Raw genomic sequence first — 13,918 nt, forward strand, 5'->3', positions numbered from 1 at the left:
GGCTATGGCTGACCTCTCTCGCCTACGCCTTCCTAAGTATGTGCCTTCCTAAGTATGTCCCTACCCACTAGCCTGTTCTACCTGTCTTATGCGCCCTATTGAATCCTCTGTTTTTTCTGCTTCTAGTTCTGTCCTTCTCTTGACTTTTAGCTCATGATTTGCTTTTTTTTCTGGTTCTTAAGATGCATTGCTTATCTTCTTTTTTAGAATGAAAACAAATTGCATGTGCCAAAACTTTTTCATGGGGACTGCTGCCCACTTCCACCAGTGGTGCTGGCCACTGCCTCCAAAAGCTCTGTCTAAAGATGGATGGCAGCAAGTAAAGCAAGCTACTTTCCTCAAGGGGGTTTCGGTGTGTTGGCAAACCCGTATCCTGACAAAAGTTTAAAAATAAGTGGGCAAATCGCACATTTTTCAGTAAATGCACCACTTAAATTTGTGCATACTGGATGTCAAATAGCATATGTCTGAAAATTCGTGTGAAACACAAGGCTATACACTGGATTTTTTTTTAATCCCAATTTACCAAGTGTTATAACACACCGTAGAAAGCTTTAGAGGTAACCTAACCAGTCGTCCACCACACATTGCAGAGACACTCTGCCATGTTACCCACTACAGTATTGAACACACTGAGGAGCATTCTGCCCAGTACTACGCTGTACAGCGCATTCAGAGGCTCTCTGAATAGGCCACCAACACTCTGGTCCTGGCCTTACAGTAGAGAGCACCATGCTAAGGGGTGCCTTGCATAGCAGCAAACAAGTCTTTAACGGTAGAGGCATTCAGTCTTCAGCACTACGCATACTAGGACTGTGAGCCCCTGGCAAAAAAGTGAAAAGATGGGTATGCTTGAAGAAGTTGGCCGAAAATCTAGAACTTGCTCCAAGTCATAGGATCAGTAGACCGCTTTAACTCTAGTTGGGCTAAGTTGCGCGATAAAAGACTCCTTTCATTCATTCATAGTTAGCCACCACTATCCTTGACACCAAGAGACAACCTGCCTGTACTTCCACCATACGGCATGCACAGAACTGGGGTACTGCTGCCATGCTCCCCACCCACAATGCACAGAGCCCCATTGTTAGCCACCTACCTTATGTAACAGAGCACCAAGGACCACCCTGTGTCAAGGGTCGCACTGTTATTTCGAGAGCAGTTATTCCAATAGGACAGGGTGTGCCATACTGTGACGTGTCATTAGCAGGTGGCATGGTGACAGATGCAGAGAGGTTATATCTTCACTAACACAAACCGGTCTTTGATCAATACAAGTTGCTGAGCCCTTGTTTAAGGTCTTAATGTGGCTTAGTACCGGGCAGATTCCAAATCCCCTCTTTGATCCCCACCAACACCAAAGCCTCTCCGGAGTTTCAGGCACCAATGTAGCCCCTGCCGACTTCAGAGGTCATCATAGACCCAAGGAGCCCTGCGCAGACCCCTCCAGCACACCATGAATTTAAGAATAAAAGTGTCCAGCATATTCCTGCAGAGACCCGTGAACCCTCACAGACTCCAAAACCACTGAGTGCACTGCTGGCTACTGAGCCCCTCAAAGACCTTACAGAACCACCAGGACGGAGACCCACCTGACTAGCCCCTGACAGGCCCTTTTGCATGATTGCATGTCAGAGCCTGTGAGACTTCAGCGATCATGGAATGCTTGGAATCTCAGCTCATGCTCTAATCACACATTCACCCTCCAAGCAGGACTATGTCGGCCAGGGAACTTGGATGATGCATGGGGTTTGGGGGTCGAGGGGCAGAAACCGAACCAGAGACACTGCTATGTGGGTCTTTGCGTTTATGTTCTGATGCACTCATATATTCAAATGATGAAGATTATAAAGGTGTGTTCCAGGCGCCCATTGGACTCAAAGGGCTTCAAGCCCCCCCTCCCCGCCCCCATCGCGTGTGGCAGCCTGGGGTGAGACACCTTCCAGGGCACACACACACAGCTGCACCCGAGTACTTCACAAGTCTTTAAAATACCTTTTGCTTGTTAATGAGGTTTTGATGTTTTTCGCCCCTGCAACTCCACTCTACCTTTTGCTTGACGAATCAGCCCCCCCCAAAAAAGTTCTTAGCCCCCATCCAACCCCCCCCGCGAAATTTGACTCTTGTTGCGCCTCTGGTGTGTTCCATGCTTATGCACCAATGTTAATTTGAATTAGTCTCCAAACCTAGTACAAGATTCTCTATCCCAAATACAATGTAATAGCATAGTTGAGTTCTAATGTATGGTTCCAACATAGGGTTGCTCGAGTGTGAAAATGAACAAGACCGGAGGCTACATTATGCATACAACTTTTAATGCGTCTCCAAGCAGCCGCAAACATCATAATAGAAAGGTTCCATTGAGAACATTCATAACAAATAAACTCCAAGAGCCATCAGAAGACTGCCTCTTTTAAATGCGGCTCTGAGCAGATAAGTAACCTTTTACTTCTTGCCTTTCACACTGTCAATATACTGTTATTATAATTTATTAGAAGGGGATTTCGAGGTTAATTTACAGTTCCTCTCTTCTCCTCCCCCCTTTTCCCTCCATACTGATTTCCAATTTACGGAATCCCCCCCCCCCCTCTTTCCCTCCTTTTCTGGTCGGATTTTAAGGTTTTTTCCTCCTATGCGATGGATTACTGTTTATGTACCCCTTGTCCTAATGGTTTTCTCTACAGCCACGTAAGTATTTTAGGCTGTTACTCGTTTTATATCGAATTTCATGCCTTTTATTGCTCAACTCACGTTTTTCATTGAGAAATAGCGTTGGTACAGCGAATTTCGTTCTTCGTCATGTCACTTCACCGCCCTTTTATAACGCGCGCTTATTTTAATAAAGTTTCCTTTTGAAAGAGCTTTAACGCGAGCTCGGCTTTGTCGGTGTTTCCCTTAGAGGAAAGAACCTTGGGAGGAACGACGTCGCGTAAGCGCGTTACCAGGGTGCTTTCCTTACTCCCCTTGGGTTGCTAAGCGTCAGCTGAGCGCGAGAGAGACTACGAGTTAGTTACTCGATCTCCGCACTCAGCTGTACATCCTCCTCACACGGAGCCGTTTTTTCACCCGATTTCCAGCTAGTTTTACTTATCTAGCCTAAACACGACCTTGGTTAAATAAAATGTATTTTCCTGATAACAACATCCTTAATATTGCGATACAGGGGTAATCATTACTTGACAGACCCTTGCTTTCACTAAATAATTAAATTGTCATCATGTCTGATTCTGACACTGAGGGTGCCTCTGCCCCCACCCCTGGTGCGGAATGCAATAAAGCACAATCTCACCAGCGTAATCCTTTGGGCACAGTTTTATCTTCAAAGAGGACCATCTCCCCTAATGAAGATGAATTTACTAATGATCATTATCAAGAAGACAAAAAAGATTAAAAACTTACAAGACTTACCCCCTATGAGCACTGTGGGAAGTCCTCGTACCTCACTGTATATGGGAGGTCCTCGCACCTCAAACCAAATGGGTGTCCTCCGCGGCACGACTTATCATGGTGTCCACCGCGGCACAACTTATTATGGTGTCCCTCGCGGCACAAGATATTCTGGTGTCCTTAGCGGCACACAAAACCTAAGTGCTAATGACCCTGCGCTCAACAATGATTATGGAGATGATAACTCCGATAGCACCCCTGATGAATATGTGCTAGATTTAAATGATGATTATGATGAAGATCTCTTTAATCCTCCAGTATCTTCTTCCTCTTCCGTTCTCAAAGATAAAATTCTTGACCCTCTTGGGGAGGAAATGTTTTCACCCCTCAATCTTACACACCCTAGGAGCTCTGAATGGTGGCCCCACGATCACGTGGCTAAATTCATTAATAAATGGTTAAGATTTCCCCTTGAGCGCAATACTCGTAATATCCTAAGGGCTGAGTGTGCAAGACCTTCTATTGACGAGCAGGTGTGCCAAACCCCTAATTTGGACCCTGAATTAATAAAATTTATTTTTAAACTTGGACGAGACCCCCGCAAAGGGATGGAGAGATCTCTTAAAGGTTGCCAAGACCATGTCCTAGATATCCTTGGCCCTTTAGCAAGAATTATAGATGCTGCAGAGGAGAGCCACCTTAATGGAACCCCACTTAACACTGATTTAATAAGAGGCCTTAGTCAAAGAGCCTTAATCCTCCTCGGAAATGCCAATTCGGGCTTAAATGCTGAGAGACGAAGAGTTGTCCTAACTAGGATTAATCCAAAGCTTTCGGATTTGGCCGATAAAGAAACATCTCAAAATCCGAAAGGTCTTCTCTTTGGAGAAGAACTCATCAAAAATCTAGGAAAATATGTTTCCATGTTTACAGCCTTGGACAAGGCACAGCAGAATATGCGTAAGGTTTTTAACAACAACCTTTTTGGACAGGCCGGAACTAGGGGCCGCTCTTCCGGCCGATATAATCAAAGGTCCACTTCAAGATCAAGAGGTTTTGGAAGAGGCTTCCAACAGACCAACTATTCACAATTCTTTCCGCAAAGAGGACGTGGCATGCGTTCAAGAGGTTACAGATCCCGCGGACAATCTTCCAGTGACACCACACCAAGTGAGTACCTCTTCCCCTCCTGTCCCTCTTTCTTTCCCCTCAGAGGTGGGAGGGAGACTCAGATTCTTTTCCCAGAATTTGGAAAGGATCACTCAAGATTCTTGGGTTTTGAACACTATCCGAGGCTTCAAAATAGACTTTACAGAAACCCCAAAACAGTTCTTTCTTCCAAAGAATTTTCAGATTCCTCCAGAACAACAAAGTATAATAGAGGAAGAGATCTCTTCCATGCTCAAAAAAGGGGCGATCATGCAAGTCCCAATGGAGGAACTCCAATTCGTAAGCACTCTCTTCCTTGTGGAGAAAAAAGACAAAGGGTGGAGACCAGTTATAAACTTATTATTATTATTATTATTATGAGTTTTGTATAGCGCCTGGTTACCAAATAGGCATCCCAGCGCTCACCAGATAATAACACTACCAAAGAATAATGCAGGGGTTAAGCAGAAAACAGAAAAGTCTTTAAAAGTTTGCGGAACCGAAGAAGACTAACTTCTGAACGTAGTTGTAGGGGCAGTGAGTTCCACAAAGTGGCCACATTTACCGAAAACCTTCTGCCACCCGTTCTAGCCCTCTTCACCCTACCGACCTGGAGAAGATGTTGATGGTCGGAGCGAAGAGAGCGGGGAGCCTTGTAGGGCTGGACCATCTCCCCCAAAATAGGTGGGCCTACCCCATGCAGAACTTTATGGGCAATACAGAGTGATTTGAATTTCACCCTGTCCCTAACAGGGAGCCAATGCAGAGCCCTCAACGCCGGGCGAGCAGACTGACGCCTAGGGAGACCCGTCAAGAGCCTGGCGGCCGCATTCTGCACTTGCTGCAGTTTGTTCAGGGTAGATTCAGGTGCACCCAGGAATAGCATCTCAACAAATTTTTGGTGTACCGACACTTCAAAATGGAAGGGATTCATCTCCTAAGGGATCTTCTTCTGGAAGGAGATTGGCTAGTAAAACTAGACCTGAAGGATGCCTATTTCACCATTCCCATGGCGGAAATTCACCAACCCTTCCTACAATTTATTTGGAAAGATCATTTATTCCAGTTCAAAGCCCTTCCTTTCGGTCTTTCATCAGCCCCTTGGTGCTTTACCAAGGTGATGAGACCTATTGCCTCCTTTCTGAGAGAAAGAGGAATACGGTTAATCATTTATCTAGACGACATTCTGATTATGTTTCAAGAACTCTCTCAAATCTCCCAAGACCTGGAAACTGTTATGAACCTTTTAGAAAATTTAGGTTTCATAATCAACAAAGAAAAATCTGTCTTAACTCCTTCAAAGTCGATGGAGTTTTTGGGGTTCACTGTGGATACATCCAAGTGTCTCCTTCCCTCCAAAAAAATTACGAAAATCAAAAAAGAAATACGTCGTGTTCTGAAGCTCAAAGAATTCCCCCTCAGGGATCTTGGAAGACTCCTCGGTCTCCTTTCTTCCTCTATCCAAGCGATGTTCCCGGACCCTTGAACTATCGAGCTCTCCAAAGAGTGAAATGGAGAGCTCTAAGATCCGGTCTTTGGTACGAGGACCTCATTTCGTTAGACAAGGATGCCACTCTAGAACTGAACTGGTGGCTAGAAAATCTAGACGCCTGGAACGGAAAAGCGATTTTTGGGAAGAAACCCGAATTCGTTTTGGAATCAGATGCCAGCTTGCATTGCTGGGGTGCTTGCCTTCTAGACCAGAATACTGGTGGAACGTGGTCTCAGGAAGAATATTTCCAACACATAAATTATTTGGAACTCACCGCTGGTCTTTACGCCTTAATGAGTTTCAAACACTCCCTACAAGGGAGATCGGTCGTTTTAAAGATGGACAATATGTCGGCGGTAGCCTATATAAACCGCCTGGGCGGCACAAGATCTGCAGACCTTTCGAATCTGGCAAAAAAACTTTGGATGTTCTGTTTAGAACACAAGATCACTCTGAAAGCGGAATATCTTCTTGGCAAAACAAACATTTCTGCAGACTGGAACTCGAGATTCCTCAGAGATCACAGCGACTGGAAACTCAACATTTCGGTTTTCAATTCGCTCAATACAGTTTGGGGACCTTTAGAAATAGATCTTTTCGCAAGCAGATTAACATTCCAACTCGAAAAATATTTCAGTTGGATGCCCGATCCCGCAGCTCTAGCTGTGAATGCATTTCTTCAATCGTGGAAGAATCTGAGGTCTTATGCCTTCCCCCCCTTCGCAATGATCCAGAGAGTTCTACAGAAAGTCAGAGTCGAACAATGCTGCCTTGTTCTAGTCACTCCCTTCTGGCCCTCCCAAGCATGGTTCCCAACAGCTCTGGAACTGAGTTACGACACCCCTTTCCTAATCCCGTGCCAGGATCATCTTCTAATGGGCGTGGATGGCGAAATTCATCCTCTAATACAGACAGGGAATTTGAACCTTCTTGCTTGGAGAGTGTCAGGAGATCTAACGAAGTCTCAGGACTTTCGACAACGGCTTCGACTCTCCTCTCTGAGTCATGGTCTCCAGGAACCCATTACAGATATAACAACATCTGGAGAACATGGGTTCGTTGGTGCTTGGAAAGAAACTTGGATCCCCTTGAGGCACCCATTGTCCACATAGTTAATTTCCTATGTGAACAATTTGATAGAGGTCTAAGCTACAGAACCATCAATTGCTATAGATCTGCAATTTCTTCTGGCCACATTCTGGTGAACGGTAAGTAAGAATGTTATTATTTGTAGAGTCATGAAGGTCATCCGTCTGAGAAGACCACCAAAGCCGAAATATGATTCTCTATGGGATGTTAACTTAATTTTAGACCTCTTTATTTCTTGGCCTCACAACAATTTTCTCAGTAGAAAATTTCTCTCTTTCAAACTCGCTACTCTTCTCGGTCTGATTTCTTGTAGAAGGGTCTCTGATGTTAAAGCATTAGACATTTCTAATAGATATTTCAACATGTTTGGTGTAAAATTTGAAATTTATCGTAGAACTAAGACTATGTCTGATTCTATCTTCTATCCCCGCTTTGACTCCTGTCCTAAGCTTTGTGTTGTCGATTGTTTACAAGAGTATGAACACAGAATGTCCCTTCTCCGTTTTCCAAACGTAAATCAATTACTGGTTTCTTTTGTTAAACCTCATAAAGCCATTTCCTCTAGCTCTATTTCTAGGTGGGTTAAATCTGTTATGGGTCTAGCTGGTATTAATTTACGTAAATTTCAAGCTCATTCTATAAGAGGTGCTATGGCTAGCAAATCACTTTGGTCTGGAGGTAAATTGGATGATATTCTTAAAGCTGCTGATTGGTCAAACGCTAGCACTTTTGCTCGTCATTACTGCAAACCTATAGAACATATGTCTGATGTAGTTTTACAAAGCTACCAACATGCATAATGTAGCCTCCGGTCTTGTAATGAAATTGCGATTCTCCTATTACCATGACCAGAGAATTTGGATTTCATTAAAGACACGGAGGCTCACATTATCCCACCCATCCCTCCCTGGTATGTGATGTGTATTTGTTTGAACCGTTCTCTTTACAATTGTCTCTCTTTATCAAATATCGCTTATATTATTAAATTTACATTGTTGAAATGTTTCATTGTTAAAGACTCTTCAATGTTGTTTACTCACAAACTTACACATTTTTTATGCTTTTCAGATAATCCTTCTTAAATCTAGGGATGTTTGGATCCTTGTTGAACTCAGATTTGTTTGGAATTTCTCATCCTATGCTCCTCTGAAGTTACTCGAAAATTTGGAACTTGTTGCAGTTTTATGAACTTAATTTGGAACCTTTGCTGTTTTATGACTTCTCTGTAATTTCCTCATTTAAAAGAGGCAGTCTTCTGATGGCTCTTGGAGTTTATTTGTTATGAATGTTCTCAATGGAACCTTTCTATTATGATGTTTGCGGCTGCTTGGAGACGCATTAAAAGTTTTATGCATAATGTGAGCCTCCGTGTCTTTAATGAAATCCAGATTCTCTGGTCATGGTAATAGGAGAATCGCAATTCTGGTCTGGGACATTTTCAGCAGTCTGCGTCATTGCCTTTTTTTCATCATAATCTGTGCATTATGAAAGGGAAAGCACAATCTGAGATGTGTGGCATACTGTAGTCCACGTGAACACATGCCATGATTGCGACCCACTACTTAATTCATGCAAAGAAGAGAGACTGCCATTGTTATAATCATAAAACGTGTGCCCATCTGGGCCGAGTACTTTTTATTAGGAAGGAAGTGAATACAAATAAAGGTGTCTATAAAAAAGGAAGGGCTGGGGCAGTGGGCATAGTTGACGAGTTCGAGGGTCAGAGTCTCGTACACAGCTTACGGTTGGCACTTTGCGCAGCATGTCTGGCTTAGCAGTGTGTAGTGTCCTATAGGACACGTTCTAGTGTCTGGCAGGAAGCTGTACTCCCAGACACTCCCTTGAGGGCTGGACAGACTTGCACCCCCACAAGCATCCATCACGGGTGTCACGTGGCCCCACCAATAAAAGGGTCCGGGTGCACGTGCTCGTGGCCAGTTACTGTACCACACTAGCCTGTGTTTGTGTGTCCGTTACTTTCTCACCATGTAGGCCTGAGGCCCAACACCACACTGGCGACGAGGCGGGTAACCCACCCCACGTGCCTCCAACTCGGCACTTCATCGTACCTCGTGGGGAAGGAAACTAGCCCATGAGGCGGCACCCCCATAGCGATGTCCACGGCAACCAATGACTGTTGTGGTGACCAGGCGCGACACCGCTCTCTACAACCCACGGAGCTTCACCCGGAGTCCAGCCGTGCCTCAATCCCCAGTGACAAAAAACAACAAGTGATGGACTGAATGTGGATCAATGTCACACACTCCCCCAGTCAAAAGATCTGGGCCCAAATCCATCGTTTTTTTGCACTCCACACCACCCTGGGTCAGATAATGGCTTTATGCAAATCAGCTCTGACCCTGTTGCCCCATGGGAACAGTCCAGTCCGAACTACAACAGCCATATCTTTCCCAGACCGGAATCAAGCATCCGAGAACCGGACCGGTTTCGAGGTAACACCTCTCTTCAGCCCGGCTAGCTTGACTCCAAGTGGTGTGGAGTGCCTGGGACCCACGTCTGGGCATCCCCAGCGCACTTAGGGCGGCAATTGCAAAAAACAACAAGTGATGGACTGAATGTGGATCAATGTCACACACTCCCCCAGTCAAAAGATCTGGGCCCAAATCCATCGTTTTTTTGCACTCCACACCACCCTGGGTCAGATAATGGCTTTATGCAAATCAGCTCTGACCCTGTTGCCCCATGGGAACAGTCCAGTCCGAACTACAACAGCCATATCTTTCCCAGACCGGAATCAAGCATCCGAGGACCGGACCGGTTTCGAGGTAACACCTCTCTTCAGCCCGGCTAGCTTGACTCCAAGTGGTGTGGAGTGCCTGGGACCCACGTCTGGGCATCCCCAGCGCACTTAGGGCGGCAATTGCAAAAAACAACAAGTGATGGACTGATGGTGGATCAATGTCACACACTCCCCCAGTCAAAAGATCTGGGCCCAAATCCATCGTTTTTTTGCACTCCACACCACCCTGGGTCAGATAATGGCTTTATGCAAATCAGCTCTGACCCTGTTGCCCCATGGGAACAGTCCAGTCCGAACTACAACAGCCATATCTTTCCCAGACCGGAATCAAGCATCCGAGGACCGGACCGGTTTCGAGGTAACACCTCTCTTCAGCCCGGCTAGCTTGACTCCAAGTGGTGTGGAGTGCCTGGGACCCACGTCTGGGCATCCCCAGCGCACTTAGGGCGGCAATTGCAAAAAACAACAAGTGATGGACTGAATGTGGATCAATGTCACACACTCCCCCAGTCAAAAGATCTGGGCCCAAATCCATCGTTTTTTTGCACTCCACACCACCCTGGGTCAGATAATGGCTTTATGCAAATCAGCTCTGACCCTGTTGCCCCATGGGAACAGTCCAGTCCGAACTACAACAGCCATATCTTTCCCAGACCGGAATCAAGCATCCGAGGACCGGACCGGTTTCGAGGTAACACCTCTCTTCAGCCCGGCTAGCTTGACTCCAAGTGGTGTGGAGTGCCTGGGACCCACGTCTGGGCATCCCCAGCGCACTTAGGGCGGCAATTGCAAAAAACAACAAGTGATGGACTGAATGTGGATCAATGTCACACACTCCCCCAGTCAAAAGATCTGGGCCCAAATCCATCGTTTTTTTGCACTCCACACCACCCTGGGTCAGATAATGGCTTTATGCAAATCAGCTCTGACCCTGTTGCCCCATGGGAACAGTCCAGTCCGAACTACAACAGCCATATCTTTCCCAGACCGGAATCAAGCATCCGAGGACCGGACCGGTTTCGAGGTAACACCTCTCTTCAGCCCGGCTAGCTTGACTCCAAGTGGTGTGGAGTGCCTGGGACCCACGTCTGGGCATCCCCAGCGCACTTAGGGCGGCAATTGCAAAAAACAACAAGTGATGGACTGAATGTGGATCAATGTCACACACTCCCCCAGTCAAAAGATCTGGGCCCAAATCCATCGTTTTTTTGCACTCCACACCACCCTGGGTCAGATAATGGCTTTATGCAAATCAGCTCTGACCCTGTTGCCCCATGGGAACAGTCCAGTCCGAACTACAACAGCCATATCTTTCCCAGACCGGAATCAAGCATCCGAGGACCGGACCGGTTTCGAGGTAACACCTCTCTTCAGCCCGGCTAGCTTGACTCCAAGTGGTGTGGAGTGCCTGGGACCCACGTCTGGGCATCCCCAGCGCACTTAGGGCGGCAATTGCAAAAAACAACAAGTGATGGACTGAATGTGGATCAATGTCACACACTCCCCCAGTCAAAAGATCTGGGCCCAAATCCATCGTTTTTTTGCACTCCACACCACCCTGGGTCAGATAATGGCTTTATGCGAATCAGCTCTGACCCTGTTGCCCCATGGGAACAGTCCAGTCCGAACTACAACAGCCATATCTTTCCCAGACCGGAATCAAGCATCCGAGGACCGGACCGGTTTCGAGGTAACACCTCTCTTCAGCCCGGCTAGCTTGACTCCAAGTGGTGTGGAGTGCCTGGGACCCACGTCTGGGCATCCCCAGCGCACTTAGGGCGGCAATTGCAAAAAACAACAAGTGATGGACTGAATGTGGATCAATGTCACACACTCCCCCAGTCAAAAGATCTGGGCCCAAATCCATCGTTTTTTTGCACTCCACACCACCCTGGGTCAGATAATGGCTTTATGCAAATCAGCTCTGACCCTGTTGCCCCATGGGAACAGTCCAGTCCGAACTACAACAGCCATATCTTTCCCAGACCGGAATCAAGCATCCGAGGACCGGACCGGTTTCGAGGTAACACCTCTCTTCAGCCCGGCTAGCTTGACTCCAAGTGGTGTGGAGTGCCTGGGACCCACGTCTGGGCATCCCCAGCGCACTTAGGGCGGCAATTGCAAAAAACAACAAGTGATGGACTGAATGTGGATCAATGTCACACACTCCCCCAGTCAAAAGATCTGGGCCCAAATCCATCGTTTTTTTGCACTCCACACCACCCTGGGTCAGATAATGGCTTTATGCAAATCAGCTCTGACCCTGTTGCCCCATGGGAACAGTCCAGTCCGAACTACAACAGCCATATCTTTCCCAGACCGGAATCAAGCATCCGAGGACCGGACCGGTTTCGAGGTAACACCTCTCTTCAGCCCGGCTAGCTTGACTCCAAGTGGTGTGGAGTGCCTGGGACCCACGTCTGGGCATCCCCAGCGCACTTAGGGCGGCAATTGCAAAAAACAACAAGTGATGGACTGAATGTGGATCAATGTCACACACTCCCCCAGTCAAAAGATCTGGGCCCAAATCCATCGTTTTTTTGCACTCCACACCACCCTGGGTCAGATAATGGCTTTATGCAAATCAGCTCTGACCCTGTTGCCCCATGGGAACAGTCCAGTCCGAACTGCAACAGCCATATCTTTCCCAGACCGGAATCAAGCATCCGAGGACCGGACCGGTTTCGAGGTAACACCTCTCTTCAGCCCGGCTAGCTTGACTCCAAGTGGTGTGGAGTGCCTGGGACCCACGTCTGGACATCCCCAGCGCACTTAGGGCGGCAATTGCAAAAAACAACAAGTGATGGACTGAATGTGGATCAATGTCACACACTCCCCCAGTCAAAAGATCTGGGCCCAAATCCATCGTTTTTTTGCACTCCACACCACCCTGGGTCAGATAATGGCTTTATGCAAATCCCCAGTGATGCATGAAGGAAGGAAAGAAGGACGGACTGGCAATCCCGGAGAGTGCAGAAACCCCACTCACCAGCGTGCCTGCAGGGCCCACGGAGCGTCACCCGGAGTCCAGCCGTGCCTCAATCCCCATTGATGCATGAAGGAAGGAAAGAAGGACAGACTGGCAATCCCGGAGAGTGCAGAAACCCCACTCACCAGCGTGCCTGCAGGGCCCAGTTACCTGCAAGCGAACCCTCCCGCTTCACCTCCCCTCGCCGGTGCAGCTGGCACCCACTGAGCACCCGCCCGAGTACGGTGAGAGCGCCGACTGCCACAGTGACAGAGAGGAATGCCGTGCGGCCCTGGGACGGCTGCCCGGCACCGCGCCGCCTCACATGTAGCCGAGAGTGTCCCCCCCCTCCCCCGTCGTCGGTGCCACCCGTAGGGAGCAGCAGGTGAGCCGCGGCTGGGCGACGAGAGGGTGCTGTGGCATACCTCCACCACCGGCCTGCCAAAGCCCCATCTGAAACGGGTGCCAACCCCGCGTATGAAGGGAACAGGAAATATGGTCCCTGAGCGAATCGACGAAGCTTCTACAAAGAGGCCCGGCCGCCCCAGCGTGAAGCTTGTGTCCAGCGCAGCCTGGCACAACAAGACTACTAGCAAGCGGCAAGAATGACCAAGTGTGCACGGGGGCAATGAAACGAGGCACCGGTAGCAACAAAAGGCGGCTCCGCACTCCGACCCCGAGAGACGCTGCAAGAAAAGTGAATCCACCCCACCATTAGGAGAGAGACTGCCTGCTCATGCCCAGTCGCTGAGACAGACTGCACCAGGCACTGCAAGACGTGCCATCAGAAGTGAGTGCTCAGAGAGTGGCCCTGTGCATCCTGCAAGCGAAAGCAACAATGAGACCCACCAAGAATCAGCGAATGCCCTGTACAGCCAAAGGAGCCCCAGTGGCACAGGAGAAATAGTCAGCGGCAACGCTAATACGTCCATGTCCACCCAAAAGCCCTAAGCAGTCCAAGACACAGACCGGCCGTTCGAAACAGACGGCAATGTCTCAAGGGGGCTGTCCCCATCGACAGCACAAGAAGAGACTGGTGCAGAGCACGCACCACACGTGGCATCCCAACGCCACC

At 48.0% G+C, this 13,918-nt stretch overlaps 2 protein-coding genes across 2 annotated transcripts in view; one reads left to right on the plus strand and one right to left on the minus strand.

Moving 5' to 3' along the window:
• Window positions 1-8,330, plus strand: part of TRUB2 (TruB pseudouridine synthase family member 2) — a 59,831-nt gene extending 51,501 nt beyond the window's left edge. Inside the window, exon 9 of the mRNA XM_078642062.1 lies at window positions 8,183-8,330. Within this exon, the coding sequence (XP_078498188.1) occupies window positions 8,183-8,196 (14 nt within the window). The 3' untranslated portion in view covers window positions 8,197-8,330. The remainder of the gene's footprint in view (window positions 1-8,182) is intronic.
• Window positions 1-13,918, minus strand: part of COQ4 (coenzyme Q4) — a 131,341-nt gene that overhangs the window by 17,159 nt on the left and 100,264 nt on the right. The gene's annotated exons all lie outside the window — the stretch shown is intronic.

This window comes from Lissotriton helveticus, chromosome 5_1 (assembly GCF_964261635.1).
Source record: "Lissotriton helveticus chromosome 5_1, aLisHel1.1, whole genome shotgun sequence".
NCBI lineage: Eukaryota > Metazoa > Chordata > Amphibia > Caudata > Salamandridae > Lissotriton > Lissotriton helveticus.